The following is a 21,138-nucleotide window of genomic DNA, read 5'->3' on the forward strand; positions in this document are numbered from 1 at the left end:
TCTTTGTTCATCTGCAACTTCTTAGCTTTATTCTTCTCTTGTGTAACTGCAGGAAACTTTCTGACTTGCCAAAATCCTGGCGCAATCCTCACATTGCCCTCAACTATAGTGTCTTATGCCTTTCCACTTTATGCATTCAAAGTCCTAAGCAAATATGCTGACGGATCTTGTGCAGGCAGAATAGAAGTCATATTTTCCATATTCTTCGAAATGAAACATTCCTTTGGGCTCGTGGAGAGATGCTTCTTGTATCATGAATTAACTGTTAGGCATCAGGAATACAACATCACTACCAACTGGTTGAGTGTTGATGAAAATGAACAGGGTTTTCCCCTCTGGTTGATATGCCTGGGCAGAACATTTGTAGTTCCTGAAGGTCTTATTCAAGAGCAAATCAACTGTGAATTGTAGGGAAATTGTGTTGATGCTTCCTAGAAAGAGCATGTTTATTCACATATTTTGATTCCCTCCTGGTGTGGTGTGCGTTATAAAGAGAATTTGACAAGCTAGACAGTGGTGGAGGAAGAGCTTTGTTTTTAACCACAGGTTTGCTTTTTGTTTTGGTTAAATAGCCAGAACCTTCCTCCATTATACCTGACTTATATTTTCAATACTAGCCAAAGCCTATTTAAAATACTTGTGGCGATGTTTATTATACTGTGGTTGCAATGCAGTATGTAAAGTGGTTACTAAATACTGTGGTTATAAATCACCTGAGAGCCCCATAACATTTCTACTGGCTTGTTCTGTTCTGTGTTCCTATTCATAGGATATCAATAACAAGAGTGACAGCTGACATTTCTCTTGCTAAGAGGTCTGTCCTAAATAATCCCAGCAAGCGAGCAATAATTGAACGTTCGAACACTCGGTCCAGCTTAGGTAAGATGTTCAAATATGGTACTTCTCCAAGCTGTGTTTTCGGAGTGGGATGACACATGTTTCATTTGTGAATGTCTTTTCCAGTCTTCTCCCCATTCTGAATGGGGAAGTGCTGATGAACTGAAGAGAATGCTCTCATGGAAAAGAAGGGAGCAGATTCCTTCAACAGCCAGAACCTCCTCTGTCTCAGCTCTAGTCAATCAGTTAATCTGTAGCCTGGTGGGAAGAACCCTCATTGGGCTCCCCTGGTCTGCTACTGCCTAACCACGTGAAAGCACCCATCTCTACTCTGCCCAAGTTTCTCAGTGATGCTAATGATATGCCATACCTGAGTCGCAGCTGACATGAAAAGAAATGAGATGTTCAACTTTCTCAGATCTTTAGAAGAAAGCTAGCTAACGGTGTCTTAGTATAGCTTCGCTGCTAGCTGGTAGTATCCAGAACAGTCACATCTTTTTTAAAAAAAAATTTTTTTAACGTTTATTTATTTTTGAGACAGAGAGAGATAGAGCATGAACAGGGGAGGGGCAGAGAGAGAGGGAGACACAGAATCGGAAGCAGGCTCCAGGCTCTGAGCCATCAGCCCAGAGCCCGACGCGGGGCTCGAACTCACGGACTCACAGACCGTGAGATCGTGACCTGAGCTGAACTCGGACGCTTAACCGACTGAGCCACCCAGGTGCCCCAGAACAGTCACATCTTTAAGTGGAAATAGCAATGAGCATTAATAACATGTAGGGAGTTTAAATGTGTCTTTCCTGGAGCACTAGTTAGAAAGAATTATGAAATTCACCATGATGGAAAATGGAAGAACACCTTATATGGTTAGCTACATAACACCATGTTATGAGCAGGGCTGTGGAAGATGGAATTACCATCCACAGAAACAAGTCCACACTGCTGGGCAATCACGACATTCATCTCAAAAGCCTGTTTGTGGTTTCTATGATTGCCAAGAGTGGTGCAGTCCACTTATAACTTTCTAGGAGTCTCTTTTGCATTCACATTCTGAGGGCAGTTTGTTTTGCTACCTCCTCCCTCATGGGCAGAGTGGGAAAGATAAGGGTCTTCTCTGTCACTATATTTTCTTAAACTACTGAGATGATAATAGAAAACAAAAAAATTCCAAGATCGCTTGCATGCCTAAACGTCCCATCAAGAATTCATTGAAGGCTATACCTTGACCCTGCACCAAGAATTGTACAGATTGCAAAGAGGCTACAAAGTATCACCTGTATATTCCTAGCATGGGATTGGCACATGGTAATTGTTCAATAAATGTCTGCTGCATGGTTGCTTTATAAAAAGAATGTTAAACATACCAAATGAATAGTTGTTTGTTCTTGTGAAGGCAGGAGCTTGGACATCAGTGGTTCTTTCCTTAGTTTTGTATTTAGATCCCTCACATGCTGAGTGAAACACTCTTAAAGAGACAGTAATTTTGACCTTGAGGTGGTAACAATGAAAGAGTTGATGATGATGAATCAGATTAGGTGACTAAAGTTAAATACTGTGAGAGACAAGGATGCCAAATTAGACTGAAGATTTCTTTTTTTTTTTATGAATATAATTTATTGTCACATTGGCTTACATACAACACCCAGTGCTCATCCCAACAAGTGCCCTTCTCTATGCGCATCACCCATTTTCCCCTGGGTTTCCCCTGGGCTGCCACCCTCCCCCATCCACCCTCAGTTTGTTTTCTGTATTTAAGAGTCTCTTGTGGTTTGCCTCCCTCCCTCTCTGTTTGTAACTACTTTTCCCCCTTCCCTTCCCATGTGGTCTTCTGTTAAGTTTCTCAAGATCCACCTGTGAGTGAAAACATATGATATCTGTCCTTTTCTGACTGACTTATTTCACTCAGCATAATACCTTCCAGTTCCATCCACGTTGCTGCAAATAGCATGATTTCATTCCTTCCCATTGCCAAGTAGTATTCCATTGTATATATAAACCACATCTTCTTTATGCATTCAGCAGTTGATGGACATTTAGGCTCTTTCCATAATTTGGCTATTGTTGAAAGTACTGCTATAAACATTGGGGTACAAGTGCCCCTATGTGTCAGCACTCCTATATATATATCCTTTGGGTAAATTCCTAGTAGTGCTATCGCTGGGTCATAGGGTAGTTCTATTTTTAATTTTTTGAGGAACCTCCACACTGTTTTCCAGAGCAGCTGCACCAGTTTGCATTCTCACCAGCAGTGCAAGAAGGTTCCCTTTTCTCCACATCCTCACCAGCATCTGTTGTTTTCTGATTTGCTCATTTCAGCTACTCTGACCGGTGTGAAGTGATATCTCAGTGTGGCTTTGATTTGTGTTTCCCTGATGATGAGTGATGTTGAGCATCTTTTCATGTGTCTGTTGGCCATCTGGATGTCTTCTTTGGAAAAGTTAGACTGAAGATTTCTCGAACAAGCATCTGTTGTCTGTTCTTCCCTCTTCCACTCTCCTCACTCCACAAAGTGCCTTTGACTTTTAGTTACTTCTTCTTCTGATAAATAATGAGAGGCTAAAAAACACTTAGATGCATAAGTGAGGTTGCCTGACTCTCACCATCTATACCAGCCAAGGGTTTCATGGACATTCTTTGAAGTCATTCTGTGTAATCTAGTCACCTGTTTCACTCAGTGGAGTGGAGCTAGTGTAAATATTGATGAAGAAACAAGGCAGTGTCAGTTCACTGGTTTTTTCCTTTGCTTTGTAAATTCATATACCTATAGCCATTGGAATTAATTTAATGGAAATCTATTATGATAATCCCTATGTGAGCCACTTATGTCCATTTGCCTGCTTGTTAATGCACATTTGTAGATTTCCTCATCACATGGTTATTGTTATATGCCACAAATTATGCCAGACTTAGTAAGTACAAACATAACTAAAGACAAAGTGTCTTACCTATAAGCCAACAGAAAGAAGGGACAGGTGGTTAAAATACTGTCTGATAATAGATTTATGAACAAAAAGCTAGGGGTATAAAGAAAGAAGGGTAGGGAGTAAGAGGTGAAAGAGAAGAGTTCGAAGAAGTTATATTTGAGCTGGTTCTTCATGGAAGACAAGAATGTCCAAAGGCATCAACATGTAAAAAACACTGTGTAGGTGATAAACAAATAGTTTGTGCACAGCATACTTAAAAAAAGAGAGTGGATGGCATGGTTTGAGAGCAACAGGGAAAGAGACTGAAAAAGTGGGTTGAGGCTAGTATGTTAGGGCTCTAGTATGCCTTGCTAAAGAAACCTCCTCCAAGGTAGATTCTATGAAATGTGGGTTCTAAAAGATACTAATAGTTGTTACATCCAAACATTTTCCTCAGTCAGATAAATTTGGAAATTTGGATTAAACAATTGGCAGATTTCTTTACTGCAAGACTTCGAAGAGCCATTAAGATACAAAGGGTAATGCGGGGCGCCTGGGTGGCGCAGTCGGTTGAGCGTCCGACTTCAGCCAGGTCACGATCTCGCGGTCCGTGAGTTCGAGCCCCGTGTCGGGCTCTGGGCTGATGGCTTGGAGCCTGGAGCCTGTTTCCGATTCTGTGTCTCCCTCTCTCTCTGCCCCTCCCCCGTTCATGCTCTGTCTCTCTCTGTCCCAAAAATAAATTAAAAAACGTTGAAAAAAAAATTAAAAAAAAAAAAGATGCAAAGGGTAATGCATGTTTGAAATTCCAAAAGAAATTATTATAGCCTGCAAAAAAAAAAAAATCTCTTTTTCCCCTTAAGATATCTTATGGGATTAGTGTTCCAGGGTATTCACTTTGGGCAATGTTGTTTTGAACCCAAAGGAGCCATTGAAGTAGTTTAAGCATTTGGATATAAGAAAGATCACAGGTGTCAGAGATGCTAGAGAGAGGTGGATCTAGATCAGTCGTGGTCAAGTTATAGAAGTGTTCATTGAGGTCCCTCCAGCATCATAGTCCAAATTTCTCAGAGCCCCATTTGTCTGTAGTAAGATCATGGTGAAACTTTGGAACCTTCTGAGAATCAGCATGGAAAGTCAGGATTGCTGGGCTTGCTCTAAGTTTTTAAGAAAATGAGCTATGTAGATACATATGCCATTCTCTTTCTCAGACAGTTTAGGTATTGAATTCTATATACCTATTATCCACATAGGGACCCACTCTAGTATATAGTGTGGCCGTCTGCAGCCTCCTGGCTTGCTTGCCTGAGCACCTCTCCACTTGTGCTGGAATGCCATTGCCTAAGAGTTTTGTGTTGCCTAAGCTGTGGATGTGCTTGCCCTCCGCACAGGTCAAAAACCACACTTATCTCATTGCTGGTGTAGAGTAAATAAGGCCCAGGCATTTCTGAGTTATTTACACAGTGTGTCTCAAGGGTTCTTTATACCAGAGCAGTCCAGTTTGCCTCACTGCCATTTTGCTACTTGAGAGAATGTTGTATTCAGATTTGAAACTTAAAGCAATGCAGACTTGTTCTATAACAGTCCTGACCAGGAGTTACCTTAAACCAGTGTCAATTTAATGACAACAACAAATGGAGAACACACCCCAACAGCCTGAGGCTGAAATCTACTACAATAAAAATAAAATTTATTTTCTGAACTTCTCTCATAAGAAAGATCTCTTTTTTTAAAAAGTGTTTTTGACATGTGAGAAAAAAGGGACGGGTATGTTATTTATTATTGACAAATGTACTAGGTGACTTCAGAAGAATTTTGCAAATAAGCCTAATCGTCCAGATTCTTTACATAGATACCTTGAGAGCTAGTCACAGTTCAAAGTAACATGACATCTTTCAGACCATTGGAATTGGATAATATGAACAATGATTGCTATGTTGACTCTCTAAATTCATATTTCTAATACAAATCATGCATTAAACATCAGTGATTTGGTGGGAAGTCAGAATTTTATGCTATTATGCAAAGCCCCCCAAATTAGAGTTACATGATAGTCTTGAACATCCATGATCCCACACACCTTGTCCGTATGTTTGGTTATGGCAGGTTTTGGCTTGTGGTGGGTGACATGAACTTGAATGTATACTGGATAAGCAAAACAAATCACGACATTGTGGTAGAAACTCTTCTAGAGTTATTTTTAGAGCAACATCACCTCTTACTTAGGCCATCTTTGAAGTTATTTAAATTAGGTAACTTGTTTGCTCTGTGTAATTTAAATGAGATTACAACATTGCTGGGTCATGCCTGTAATAAATAGGCCAAAAATAAAAACAAGTAAAAAGCAAAATAAGATCATCTCTCTGAAAATTAAGTAGTCTAATTCAGACTTTAGACATGACCCAATAAGTCAGATGATTTATAAAACGTATGTGAAAAAGTTTTTTATGTTTTAGAAAGACGTATTATGTTTTTATAGGTAATCTGCTTTGCTTTAAAAATAGCTAGAGTGGGGCGCCTGGGTGGCTCAGTCGGTTAAGCGGCCGACTTTGGCTCAGGTCACGATCTCACGATCCGTGAGTTCGAGCCCCGCGTCGGGCTCTGTGCTGACAGCTCAGAGCCTGGAGCCCGTTTCAGATTCTGTGTCTCCCTCTCTCTCTCTGCCCCTCCCCTGTTCATGCTCTGTCTCTCTCTGTCTCAAAAATAAATAAACGTTAAAAAAATTTTTTTTTAAAAAAATAGCTAGAGTACTTCAGACAAATAACTAGATTTTTTTATTCGACCAGATTCACACAGAGATTTCAGTCACTTGGCTGTTACAACCAATTGAATAGATTTGCATTCTCAAGGCATTGCAGCATTTATAATATAATTGGCCTTAGTTGTTTTTCTTTTTAATGCTGAAGATTATGCCTTAGAACAAGTGTACTGGCCCTAATACTTGAATTAAAGCGTAGCAGTTTGTTAACGTTAAGTGTAGACCCAGAACATTTAACCCTGGATACAAAAATGTGCACATCAGTCAAAACAGATGAATTGTGGGATTTTTTTAAAAACATATTCACAAAATATCAATATATAAATTCTTGCTTAGCTGGAATATTTCAGTATAATTTGCTTTCTATGCAGTGTTGCTCTGCATGTATTTCAATTCTTTCCTAATTGTGGTTTTAGCTTTTATAGCTAAAGTAAAAGTTCTTTGGAACAAAGCAATAATCAAAAACAACATAGCTATATAAGTAGCTGAATATCAGGGCAAGTGTAAGAAGTGAGTCAAGAGAGCCATCTCAATTTTTTTTCACCAATTTTTTGGTTTTATGAAAAACTCAACCCATCTCTCTCTCTTTAGGAAAGATCTTAAGTTAACAGAAGCATGACATTCAGAATGTTCTGTTGTGCAATATAGACAAACATCCAAATGGTTTTAAATGGTTTTACATATAAGAACTAATTAATAAAAATAACCATGCCCTGTTGTTTATTATTTCTCCTTTTAGCGGAAGTGCAAAGTGAAATTGAAAGAATCTTTGAGTTGGCAAGATCTTTGCAACTGGTTGTTCTTGACGCAGACACCATCAATCACCCAGCACAACTTATAAAGACTTCTTTAGCGCCAATTATTGTTCATGTTAAAGTTTCATCTCCAAAGGTAATTGCCTCATTTCTGCCTTAAGAATTAGAAGCTCATTTCTTTTGAAATAGTCTTTGCTCTGTGCATTTTTGTTCATGAGTAAGGAGAGTATCTTATTGAGGCCCTTTCTATTTTATTTTTTTTAATTTTATTTATTTATTTATTTATTTATTTATTTAAAATTTTTTTTTCAACGTTTTTTATTTATTTTTGGGACAGAAAGAGACAGAGCATGAACGGGGGAGGGGCAGAGAGAGAGGGAGACACAGAATCGGAAACAGGCTCCAGGCTCCGAGCCATCAGCCCAGAGCCTGACGCGGGGCTCGAACTCACGGACCGCGAGATCGTGACCTGGCTGAAGTCGGACGCTTAACCGACTGCGCCACCCAGGCGCCCCTATTTATTTATTTTAATATATGAAATTTATTGTCAAATTGGTTTCCATACAACACCCAGTGCTCATCCCAAAAGATTCCCTCTTCAATACCCATCACCTACCCTCCCCGCCCTCCCACCCCCCATCAACCGTCATTTAGTTCTCAGTTTTAAAAAAATTTTTTTTAACGTTTATTTATTTTTGAGACAGAGAGAGACAGAGCATGAACGGGGGAGGGGCAGAGAGAGAGGGAGACACAGAATCGGAAGCAGGCTCCAGGCTCTGAGCCATCAGCCCAGAGCCCGACGTGGGGCTCGAACTCACAGACCGCGAGATTGTGACCTGAGCTGAAGTCGGATGCTTAACCGACTGCGCCACCCAGGCGCCCCTAGTTCTCAGTTTTTAAGAGTCTCTTATGCTTTGGCTCTCTCCCACTCTAACCTCTTTTTTTTTTTTTTTCCCCTTCCCCTTCCCCATGGGTTTCCGTTAAGTTTCTCAGGATCCACATAAGAGTGAAAACATACGGTATCTGTCTTTGTATGACTTATTTCACTTAGCATCACACTCTCCAGTTCCATCCATGTTGCTACAAAGGGCCATATTTCATTCTTTCTCATTGCCACGTGGTACTCCATTGTGTATATAAACCACAATTTCTTTATCCATTCATCAGTTGATGGACATTTAGGCTTTTTCCACAATTTGGCTATTGTTGAGAGTGCTGCTATAAACATTGGGGTACAAGTGCCCCTATGTATGCATCAGTACTCCTGTATCCCTTGGGTAAATTCCTAGCAGTGCTACTGCTGGGTCATAGGGTGGGTCTATTTTTAATTTTTTGAGGAACCTCCACACTGTTTTCCAGAGTGGCTGTACCAGTTTGCATTCCCACCAACAGTGCAAGAGGGTTCCCGTTTCTCCACATTTGAGGCCCTTTTTAATGGGCGGTTTTTAATTCCTGTAGTCTGTACAGCTTCTAGAAATCCTAAGATAGCAAATAAAGAATAGCCATTGTTTTAAAGAAGTTCCCTGTCTGTTGTGGTTCCCCAACTGGGCAGTTATGCAAGAGCAAAATAGAAACAAAAGATTAAGAAAGGTGAGGAAAAGTAAAGTATGGCTTTTCAGAGACTTATGTTCTGTCCTAGTAAATGTCTTGAGTAGTATTGATTCTTGTAACACCTATCTTCTCTCCCCAGTTGAGAGAGTATGTAATTCAAGAAAGGAATCTACATTAATCGTGTATAGAGTCAAACATTACTGTATAGAATCTATTATGGAAAAGTAATTGATGTGTGTATATATATGCTTAGGTTGGCTTCTTTAAGGAATAAGATACGCTGTGATTAAACACAATGGGATATCTGCCATGTGTCTTTATGCCACAAAGGTAGATGATATTGTAATAAGTAATGTGAAATAGATATTCTAGAGAGGTACAAGCTTAATAATTAGTTTATTTTCAATGCCTCCAAGAGTTCAGTTTAGTGCTAAAATGCCAATTCAGCTTCCAACCAGTCATCTCTCACAGGTGGAGAATGTCTAGAGAAGCTGTGCCCTTCCCCAACCCCTCAGCTTTCCATCTCTCTGGGCACTGGTTCTGCACAGGATGGATTTGGGAATCCTGACCAAACCTGGGCCTTTGGAGAACCATTAGAATGGATTGAAATTGCCTTGACCACCTGGAGGTCTATTTGGCCCAGAACTGAAGGAGATTCAAGCATCCTTCACTGCAGTAGAATAGATTTCAACCTCCATCACCCCTGCTCCAGTCACCATGGGGTCATTAAGTGTAGGAACAGGGGTACCTATGGATATATGCACTGAGTTATCATAGAGCCTCACTGACTAGTACTGTTTTGGGGGAAGGACCCTGTTTCAGCTTAAAAAAGTAAGGGAGAGGGGAGTATATGGCAAATGCGGTTATAGCATTTATAGAACAGATATTCACTGGTTTATATGTAGCAATATGCCAGTGCAAATGTTTTGCCTAGATTTCTATCATAAAATCATTCTTATTAATGTAAAGTTAAACTGGAACACCTTAATAATTATCAGTGACCAAAAGAACCAAATATATAAGTGACTGATATTTATCTGACATTGAGATAGTGAACTAAAATATTACTCAACTGAATATGGACATAAATGACCTGGTACAGATCAGTTCCTCCACTTTTGCAGGGCTCTCTTTGAACTCTCTGGGTAAAATCTAGGGCGGGAACTCAAGATCCCACCAAGGCCTCACACGGAGCGAGAATAGGATGAACCTATCAAATCCACTATAACTGAGAGCCAGTGTAAGTGGGTGATGTCATTACAGAGTTTATATATATATATATATATATATATATATGGTTTTTCATATTGTATTTCTTCTCTATTAATACTCAGGGCTTAAACAGACTATTTAAAAGATCTTGTCTTTTTTTTTTAGTTTTCTTTTAACTTGTTGATTTATGTCTTCTTCTATCAGGTTTTACAGCGGTTGATTAAATCTAGAGGAAAGTCCCAAAGTAAACACTTAAATGTTCAACTGGTGGCAGCTGATAAACTTGCACAATGCCCCCCAGTAAGTACCATTGTGTTTAGTCATAATCATTCTTGCCTAGACAGGAGAGAGTGGTGGTTTTGTTGTTGTTGTTGTTGTTGTTGTTGTTTGTTTTCGTGTTACCATTGCCATTTTTGTTCTAGAATGATGGCAATGACATGTTGTCGTAAACATTAAGGTATTTTTCAAACAAAGTGCTGCTGTCATGTTGGCTACATTCAGGCATCCAGAAACGGGGGGTGTCTGCCATGTAGTAAGAACTAAACCTAGTGTTCAGCGTCTGATGTCCTTGCCTGCTACCTTGATTACCTCGCAAACACTCAGCAAACTACTTAATCCAGTCATGCCAGCACTTTTATGAACAGAGAAGAAAAATAAAACATACTGATTTGACTTTTCTTTAACTTTTCTGCCAGGAAGTTCCAGTAGGCAGAAAAGATAGGACCTTGAAGGTTGAGAATTTATGGGAACAAGAAGAGCCCTGTGGTTATAGCAGATAAAGAAGAAGTCAGGGTTAAGAAAAATGAAAAACCATAAAAACCATAGCAACTCTACTCCTAGTGCCATTGCCAGAAAACAGCTGCTGAGTTGGAAGCCAAGAAAATGGCAGAGATTTTGGTGGGTGTTGGGGGACATAACTGCTATCATATGGGTCACCAGTGGCTGATCAGTGTCTACTCCTGCTCAGCTGATTTACTACTTCTGTGCCTGTGTTTGTCTAAAGGAAATAACTGTCTTTCCTACTGATTTGATTCACTAGATTTTTTCATATACTTGTGTAAGGATCATTTATGCTCTGTGGAAGCATAAAATCTAATTCAGATGTTTAGAGAGACAATACAGCATAGCCGCAAAAAGTATGGACTGTGGAGCCAAATTGCCCTGTTCAAGTCCACACTAGTTATGTAATCTTCAGCAAGTATCTGCCTCACTGGGTTGGTATAAAGATTCAACGAGAGACTCTTAGCTCTTAGAACAGGGACTGGCACATACTAAGCACCATCTAGGTGTTTCTGTTATAATTATTGGATGTACTTTGCATTGTGCCATGCCTAACCTGTCAGGCTCTGTAAGGATCTGTCCCTGTCCGTTTTACTGTTTTATCTCAGTCCTTTATTATGGTAGGCCCACGGTAAATATTTTTTTTGACGAGTGAGTGAATGAAAGGCAATAAGAGTATGATGCATCCTTTTATTGGATAGGCCAGATACTGTGCTAGATGCTTTACATAGATTATCTCTAATCTTCACTGTTATCTAGTAAAGTAGGCAATATTATCCCCATTTGTAGATGAAGCGACTGAAGAGAGAGAGAGGTTAAATGATTTTACTAAGGTCACACAGCAAATTAGGATTAGATTAGATCTATCTGGTGTCAAAGCCAGTTTCCTGCCCTCACAGTCCCACCCACCTATATACACGCCTGGTTACCTGTCCACAGATAATTTGGATAGCTGGAGTGCTATGTTAAGAAGCCTCACTACACATGGCCTATGAATGAAGTCCACTTGCAAAATGGGATGTATGATTAAAGCACTGCATGTATATTGAAGAATGTATTACCCAGCCCTGACTCTATAATCTTTCCCAGCTAAAGGATGTTAACCTTTATCGAACAGTTACCAAAAGCTAGGAACTATGCTATTGTTTCCAATTTTTAGAATAGTTTTATGTAGAGTTGTATCAATTTGGGTCTTCTGGGAAGCAGACACCTAAATGGAATTAGAACTGAAAATTGATTGGAGAAAATGCCTGAGAAAGGGGCAGAAGGCGGGAGAGCCTTCTGATCAGACGTTAAGTCTGATCTCATGAAAGGAAAGGAGGAAGGAAGGAGAAATGGATAGAAGGAGCCTCAGACTGAGATGCAGATTTCTTGCATGTTTGTCACATGTTGGCAGAAATGTCCAGGCTCTAGTCCCCACGCTGTGCTCAGGCACTGGCTAGGAGCAGCCTGTGGAGAGCGTGGCCTTGGCTTGAATGCTGTAGTGGTTCTGGAAGGTGCCAAGGTCCCCTAACCCCCATCCCGGGGTTTCTGCTGACTTCACTCATCACAGCAAATTTTCCAGGAAATCTGAGAGTACTCTAGTAGATAACATTATCCCTGCTTTCTAGAAGGGAAAGAAGCTAAGTCCCTGACTAAGAAATTTGTTGGAGGTGACAATTAGTAAATGAGCCCCAAGATTCAACCCTAGATCTGTCTGACTCCAACAAAGCTCTGTTTCCCATGCCTCTCTACCTCTGCACAGAGCTGTGTAGTGCAGGTGAATCTTTGGCCCCAACTTTGCTGTGCAAGAAATATCTTCAGGGCAGAACAAAGACCTCAACTGGGCAAGGATGGGGGCTGGGGGTGGGGTAGGGCGGGGGTTGTTGAGGAAGTTGAGGGAGTTGTGGGGGGGAGTTCCAGTTCAGACAACCATTGGCCATGCCCATGTGGTCCTTAAGGATGGATATTCTGCTGCATCAAACCTCATCTGGAACAGAGAATCTTTGGTAAGGCAGGGAATCTTTAGATAAGCGCCTCCTCTCTGGGACATTGGCAGGAGAGTTCCTTTCTCTTCTATGTCTGGGGGAGAGGAGGTGTCTCCCTCTTTTCCCCTACTGTTGCTATTAACGGAACTTCCTCTTTGCTTTTGTTGTATCTAAAAGCATCCCCACCTTCTATTGTTTCCTGAGTCAGCAGAATCTCTCCAACCAATTTAGGCTTTTGGGAAACAAAACCCAGGAAGGGAAATGGAGAGCTGGCAATTTCCTGCCATAGCACCCCCTCCCCTGCCCCCCAGACAAGGAAGCCCAGACGCTGCCACCTGCATGAGTGGTAGAAAAGAAAAGGGGGAAATACAAAAGGAGAAACACAGATTATTACCTCAAAATTCGTTGATCATATCTACCTTCAGAGAGGTAGAAGGGTCTACGCTGTGCAGTCAGCCTAGTTCTGTGAGGTCCCTGAGGTGACCCCAAGATCTGCAGAAGTTTTGGGAGCAGATCTGTGTTGACTAGAGAGCAGGTACGTGTGTCTAATTTCACTGGACAGAGTGAGCAGACTCATCCACAAGGAGCAAGGCATTTTACAAGTCTACTCAAATGCAAATGCCAGGAAGAATGGGATGCCTTTCTAAGTACTGAGCTCCTAGTCTCTCACTGCATTCATTTGAAGGCAGGGTGGAGGTGGAGTGGCCTCTAGAAACAGATGTCAAGATGTAGGAGGAATCTCTTCTGGTGAAGGCTGAAGGATATGGTGTCTAAGACCCTTTTCAACTGCAAGACTGATTCTATCTAGATTTTGGAAGTAATCAGTGTAGAGATGTTAGTGAAACCATGAAGGCTATGGAGCCCAAGGAAGAGAAGAGTATTTAAAAAAAGCAGAGGGGCACCTGGGTGGCTCAGTGGGTTAAGCGTCTGACTTCGGGTCAGGTCATGATCTCATGGTTCGTGAGTTTGAGCCCCCGGTCGGGCTCTGTGCTGATGGCTCGGAGCCTGGAGCCTGCTTTGGATTCTCTCTCTCTCTCTGCCCCTCTCTGCCCCTCTCTGCCCCTCCCCTGCTTGTGCTCTGTTTCTCTCTCTCTCTAAAAAATAAACATTTAAAAAAAATTTTTAAAAATTTTAAAAGCAAAAAATATGTCAAGTAAAGTGATATCCTCATTGTTTCAAAATGGCATTAAGATCATTCTTTTTGACACTCAAAAAGAATGAAATCTTGCCATTTGCAACTATGTGGATGGAACTGGAGGGTATTATGCTAAGTGAAATTAGTCAGTCAGAGAAAAACAAAAATCACATGACTTCACTCATATGAGGACTTTAAGAGACAAAACAGATGAACATAAGGGAAGGGAAACAAAAATAATATACAAACAGGGAGGGGGACAAAACAGAAGAGACTCATAAATATGGAGAACAAACTGAGAGTTGCTGGAGAGGTTGTGGGAGGGGGGATGGGCTAAATGGGTAAGGGGCACTAAGGAATCTACTCCTGAAATCATTGTTGCATGATATGCTAACTAATTTGGATGTAAATTAAATAAAATAAAAAATTGAATTAAAAAAAAGAAGCTAAACAAACAAACAAACAAAATGGCATTAAGATCAGATACTTCTACCGATGGTCCGTGAGCATGTCTGAGGACACAGTATCCATGTCACCGTATGGTTAAGTCAGACAAACTCAAATATTTGGTCATCTCAATTCCGTGTGGCTCACTTACAAGAATGACATTTAGCAAATATTATTCAAGCATTAGGCCTGTTACCTTGCTAGGTGCTAGGGATTCAAAGGCACGTGCCTGCCTTCAAGGACTGTATAATCTAATAAGATTACAGTTGGCTACAAAGAGCAGAAAACAGACTCAAATACAGAGAACAAACTGATGATTGCCAGAGGGGAGGCAGGGGAAATAGGTGAAGGGAATTACAGGGTACAAACTTCCAGTTATAAATGAATATAAGCCATGGGGATGAAAAGTACAGCATAGGGAATATAGTCAATAATTTGTAATAACTTTTTATGGTGACAGATGGCAGCTACACTTGTGGTGAGCATTCTGTAATGTATACAATTGTGGAATCAGTGTGTCCTGATAGGATATGTCAACTACACTTCACTTTTTAAAAAATAGATTGCAGTTGACTAAGTCAGCTCTTAGCAAACAATTTGGTAGATCATAATATCCTTACAGATATTACTTCAGAAATGTCTTATAGATTAAAAGTGTTTTTTTTTTTTTAAGTTTTTTTTATTTAAGTAATTTCTACACCCAGCGCAGGGTTTGAAGTCATGACGCTGAGATCAAGAGCCATATGTTCTTCCACCTGAGCCAGCCAGGCACCCCAAAAGAGTGGTTTAGATCAGGGTTTCTCCAATTCAGCACTATTGACCGTTTAGGTTGGATAATTCTTTGTTATGGGAACCTGTCCTATGCATTGTGGGATGTTTAGCAGCATCCCTGGCCAGCAACAACTTCCAAATTGTGACCACCAAAAATGTCTCGAGACATTGCCAAATGTCCTTTAGGGAAAAAAAAAAATCACTCCTGGTTGAGAACCACTGGTTTAGGCTAATATATACGTAAGTCTCGGTGAGTAATGTTTTAGAAGTCTTATTAGTAAGTGATTTCTTGAGATACGTTCTAGGTGAATTAAACTTGTTTCTTTTTAGTTTGATCTTTTTATGAGAATGAGTTTATTAATATGTATTCCTCATGACTATTAGAGAAAATACTTGTGTCCTATTAAAACTGAGGCATTTTAGCTTCTGAGAGGGCTGAAAATTGAATAGTTGTGTATATGATGCATCTGTTACCTCTGAAATAGCTGGAACCAAGAAAATATAGGCGCATACTTAATTGCAAATAATACCGTGAGGTCCCTTAAGACTTGTCCACATGTCAGGAACCTCACACAGCCTCAGGCACTTGGGAGACAGTCTTGCTCTATTATGTCTCAGCAGCAAAAGTTTTTTTAAGTTTATTTACTTAGAGAGAGGGAGATAGCATGGGCAGATGTGCGTGCACATGAGGGAGAGGGTCAGTGTGAGAGAAAGAGAGAGAGAATCCCAAGCAGGCTCCACACTGTGAGTGCTCAAACCCACAAACCATGAGATCATGACCTGAGCCGAAATCCAGGGTGGGGCGCTCAACCGACTGAACCACCCAGGCTCCCCTCTGCAGCAAATTCTTGTTTTATGTAATTGATCGGATAACCTGAAATATTAAACAAGCAGTCTGGATAAGTAAGGTTACTTTGTATTTAATATTTTCTAAACACTGTTTACATTATTAAACATGTTCATTTGATATTGTTTGAATAGCATTTGTAATGCTAAGAAGGAATTTTACACTCTATGTTGGCACGTGTGAAAAAAAGTCTTTGGATTATAAAAACTAGTAGTAATTTAAAAATGTGTCTGCATTTGTCCCTACTTTACTTTAAGACCATGATTATAATTGTCACTGAAAGACTGGTGATCACTGTGTCATTTTAGTTCCTCTAGGAGAGTTTACAACTTGCTTAATTGGCCACTACATCTCCAATCTGAAAAGTCAGCAAATTATACTGGCAGAGTCGCACATTGCTAAGAAATTAAAGGCAGCAGTCTTTAGAAAGGGAAGTCTAAAATAGTGCTGAAAAAACTTAGCTCTCTGTAGCCAGAAAAATGAATCCTAGGCTCAGGGATTGTTGAAGCAGAAAGGAACCTTGAAAAGCAGCCAGTGTAGTATTTCTTGGAGTGTTTTCTTCCCAATATGATCTCCATGTGATGTCAGCAGGTACTATGGGGAGAGTTCTGATACCAAAAATGTTTGAAGAAACAACTTATGTAAACAAAGATAAACTGATTTCTCTACTACAGTTGCATTAATATGCTAATGAGTGTTTTATATCTCCATCAGGATAGTATATAGTGTTTCCCTTAAATTTTGACTGTGGAACCATTTTTCCACAGAGCATCCTATGAATCTAGTGTTTCGTGGAACACTTCTAGGGAAAGATTGATCTAGTCCAACCTCCTCATTTTTCAAAGGAGGGAACTGAGACCAAGAGAGGTGAATTGGCTTTCCAAAGAACATAAGACTTGGCCAAAGTCAGCATCAGATGGTAAATGGCAGCAAACTGGTTATTATTTATCCTCCTGGAAAGAGAAGCTTGGGTTTCACAGGTGAAGATTCTCTCTCTCTCTCTTTTTTTTAAGTTTATTTATTTATTTTGAGAGAGAGATAGCATGAGTGGGGGAGGAGCAGAGATAAAGGGAGAAAGATAGAATCTCAAGCAGGGTCTGCACTGTCAGCACAGAGCCCAACATGGGGCTTGAACTCACAAAACCATGAGATCATGACCTGAGCCAAAATCAAGAGTCCAACACTCAGCCACCCGGGCACCCTGGGGAAGCTTCTTTTAAGAGAGGGGTGAGCAAACTTTTTCAGTAAAGGCCAGAAGGCAAATATTTTTGGTTTTGTGGGCCCTATGGTCTTCTTCACAAAACTACTCAACTCTGCTTTGGTAGCAGGGAAGCAACCATACCCAATGTGTAAGTGAGTGCATGTGTTCCAGTGAAATTTTGTTTATAGAAGCAGGAGGCAGGCCTGTAGCCACCCTACCAAAGTTGCACCAAAGTCGCCACCCTTGTTCTGGGACAATGTTTTGTTTATCCATAACTGTGCAATAAACTTCCCTCAAACTTAGTGACTTCAAACAATGAGTATTTGGTGGTATTCAGCCGGTGGCTGACATGGTTCCTTACTGGGGATGGCTGGAAGGCTGGGCTTAGCCAGCTCCTTCCTCTTTGTCTCCACATGGTTGCTGGGCCTTTCCATGGGCTCTCTCCCACAGGGATATAGGCTTCTTACATGGCAGCTCCCAGGGCTCTGAAAGCCAAACATTCCAATCTCTTAAGCTTAGATATTGGACTTAGATAATGGTACAGCATCACTTCTACAGCATTCTGCCAGGCAAAGGAGTCACAGAAGCTGCACAGATTCAAGGAGAGAGGACATAAATTCTCCATCTCAGTGCAGGGAGCATCAAAAGAATATGTGGCCATGTTTAATCTGCCACAGACAGCTCTACTCTGGAAGAGGGAAGAAGTGCCTCATTGACTTCCCTGGATTCACAGAAGAAAACGTGGGATGCAGACAGAAGAGGGGCCAATGAACCTAGGACCCATTTTTTTTTTTTTAATATGACTGGCCTGAATTTGTAGTTGGAATATTCATGTATACACTACATGATTAGATTTCATTTTGGTTTCACTGGGTATCGGTACCCTTGTCCTTTTCAGAGAAATTGAAAATAGTACATTTTAAGAAGGCCAAAGTTCGAACTGGCCCAGTACCGTGGTAATAAGAGCTACATAATACATGGTGAGAAAAGTAGACAGGCAGACAATTGAATATATAAATGAAATGTAATCCTTTAATCCTACTTAGTTACAAGCTGGCTTGTGTTACCATAAGATGACCCTGTGGCTCTCTGAGCTGGGTGATTTTTTTGAGCGTGTAAAACGACATTGATCGCTCTCTCTGCAAGAGGGGAACTCATCTCCTCACGGAGTCTTGCAAACCTCTAACATTACAGTCACCATAGGAATTCTCTTCTGTCACCCTTTATTTTCCACTGCTGAATAGACTCAGATTTATTCTATTAAATACAAGCACTCTGAAGTGAATAATGGTGCCCCGTATCCTTGATCATATTGCTATCATGGTAGTAATTTTCCACTGCCCTCTTCCAGCCACTTTATGTAAATTATTTAGAATCGTGTGGATTCATCCATCTATTTAAAGTACTGTCACCAGCGGTGCTTTCACTATTACAGAGCCTCTGGACATCCACAGTTTAATTCATAATACTGCTTTTGAAAAAGACAGTAATCAATTTGAGATGTCTCCTTCATGAAACAAGGCCACATAGGATCTAGTTCTCTCAATCCAAAGGAGACTTCTCTTGTTGTAGGGATTTTAGCCACCCAACTTAGATATATGGACTTAGGGATAGTTCACTCCCACCAGTGCTATGATTTAAAGCATTGGATTAATTTGAACGTAACAAAAACACTGGGTGTTTCTACAGACAGTAACACGGGTAGATGTTGCTATATTCTTTGAAGAATAGGAATGGACAGGATGGAGGGGGGTAGTGAGGAAATGTGCGTGGGTTCATTAATGAACATCATTGATTGTTAAGACAGGAACTACAAGGGATAAAAGTCACTGGTACTCTTTGCCTTCATGTCCCCCCCGCCCCCGAAATTAGTGGCAAATTCTGATTGTCATTCCTGTGCAGCTTATTAAAGCTGGAAACTGTACCTGAGATGAACTGCTAGAGCCCCACAATATCGGTAGGCTTTCCTTTATCCCCATAATACCTCCTAGATTTGTTTAATTTAGTAATAGTTTCCCATCACTAGTTAAGTACTCAGGACTTCAAAAGCTTTAATAATATCAAAAATGCACTTGTGATATGAAAGAAACGTTGGTTAATTATTTTATAATTAGTATTACATAGTTGCCATTCAGCCATTTTATTTTACTGAATAGTATTTTCCAGTTTGTTTGTTTTTTTAATGGTGGCAGATTCAGGATCTCTTTATTCTAGTAGCAAAGAAATAAAAACATACCCACCCCTATTATTTTTTTCCTCCTAGAAATAGGAAAGATTCCCCACATGAGGTTTTATCTATGCACAATAAATAAATGTAAAACAATGCGTATACCGTGGGAGAGTTTGTACTTAATGTCCTCACTAGCTAGTATTCTGTCATGCACCAGCTTTAAAAAAAAAAAAAAAGGTAAAATTAACTTGCAAAATTAATTTCTAAGCCTAATATACTTTTTATTAGAAAATGTTTAGCAACTTGCTAAACTTGCTAGATAAGACTTATTACAAATTATATGTTAGTTTTGATGAGACATTCCCTTCTGTGCTAGAAAGGATGAATTTCATAGTTATAAAGAAAGACTTGTACACTCTGTCTCTGTATCTCCCCTCCTCAAAGAATGTACCAGAAGTAAATGGGACCTGCTCCAGTTCTCACTGTAGGAACTGAGAAGTGCTCTATGTTCTGTAAAAACTAGGAGGACCGACTATTCCAGTTCCCCCTGGGTTTTCCAGATTTGAGCACTGATAGTCCCAAGTACCCAAAAACACTCAGTCCTGGGCACATAAGGATAGTTGGTTGCCCTAATTCAGGTGCCTTTCATAGGAAACTTTGTGATGCTCTGTGGATGGAGAACCAGACAGATTGTTAAGTACTTAAATTTTTTAAAAAGATATTGCCAATTTTCTTCATGTCCATTCAGTTCAGCATCAGTCTTTTGCTTTCTCTCGTCCCTGTCATCTAGTTCTCTGAACTACTGGGTGAGCTGGAGGCCTGGGTTTCACTCTTCTTATTTATAAAGCTTTAGTATATCATTTTCCTGAATGAGCTTATCCAGAAAAGGGACCTACTGTGCCTGGTTTTCCAATGGTTTTGACTCCTGTGTTCACTATGTATTTACTTTAGCAGCCACATTATTTCTGCCCACTTCAGCTAAAGAAAATATCCCATCACAGTATAGCAGAGGCGTTTGCCGTGGTAGAGCTTTGAAAACAGCTTAGTGGTACCCTATCTCTGGCACTCACCAAGGGCATGGTGTCATTGAGTGGGTCCCTCTTCACTGCCTGTGACTGTCCCATTACCCACACCCTCTTCTGCTGATCAGATAACTCTCTGAGTCCATATCCCACGCTGGAGGCCTCACGTATTGCACAGTAAGGAACTAATTAGACTTGAACCATTACATTTTTGAAAAATTGGCAAAGCCAGTTTGCATAATTCATGGGGCTGCTCCTCTGAATTTCATGTATAATATTTTTAAAAATTTATGCCCTTATACTCACTTTCTAACACTCTGGTCTAATCAGCTGTGTTATTTCCTCAACAGTTGAAAAGAAAAATTGTCACAGATATACAGGCTGTGAAATTCTTCTTAGTTGAAAATAAGCCGCATATGTCAGTACTCATTCAGAAGCTGAAATTTGCTTTCCTCTGTGCTTTTGAAAGCACAGTTTCAAATCATCTTCCATCATATAACTGTCTTTTTTAGCAGGTGCAAAAGCATCGTTTCCTAGAAATGATTGAGGCTTGAGCAAACAGCCGTGTGCTGATGGATACAAATTCTGTCCATTGGCAAAGAGGAGTACTTTGTTAAAATTACTTGTAATAAACTGTATGCTTAATTGTATCTGCAGCATGACGGTATAGCTGTAGCGTGTGGAACAGCCAAGTGGATATAAACCTTATTCAAATAATACTTTTTTGTGGGGGCTGCTTGCCTGGTCTTGCCCTCTCTGGGCTTTGTTGTCCTGTGACAGTCAGG

At 40.3% G+C, this 21,138-nt stretch overlaps 1 protein-coding gene across 7 annotated transcripts in view; it reads left to right on the top strand.

Moving 5' to 3' along the window:
- The window catches only part of CACNB4 (calcium voltage-gated channel auxiliary subunit beta 4), a 258,639-nt gene that overhangs the window by 226,351 nt on the left and 11,150 nt on the right, over nt 1-21,138 (top strand). For all 7 annotated transcript variants that reach the window (XM_058715272.1, XM_058715277.1, XM_058715273.1 and 4 more), the window contains 3 exons: nt 770-879; nt 7,235-7,386; nt 10,218-10,313. In XM_058715272.1, coding sequence (XP_058571255.1) covers nt 770-879; nt 7,235-7,386; nt 10,218-10,313 — 358 coding nt within the window. The remainder of the gene's footprint in view (nt 1-769; nt 880-7,234; nt 7,387-10,217; nt 10,314-21,138) is intronic.

Source organism: Neofelis nebulosa, chromosome 2, assembly GCF_028018385.1.
Source record: "Neofelis nebulosa isolate mNeoNeb1 chromosome 2, mNeoNeb1.pri, whole genome shotgun sequence".
In the NCBI taxonomy this organism is placed as follows: Eukaryota; Metazoa; Chordata; class Mammalia; order Carnivora; family Felidae; genus Neofelis; species Neofelis nebulosa.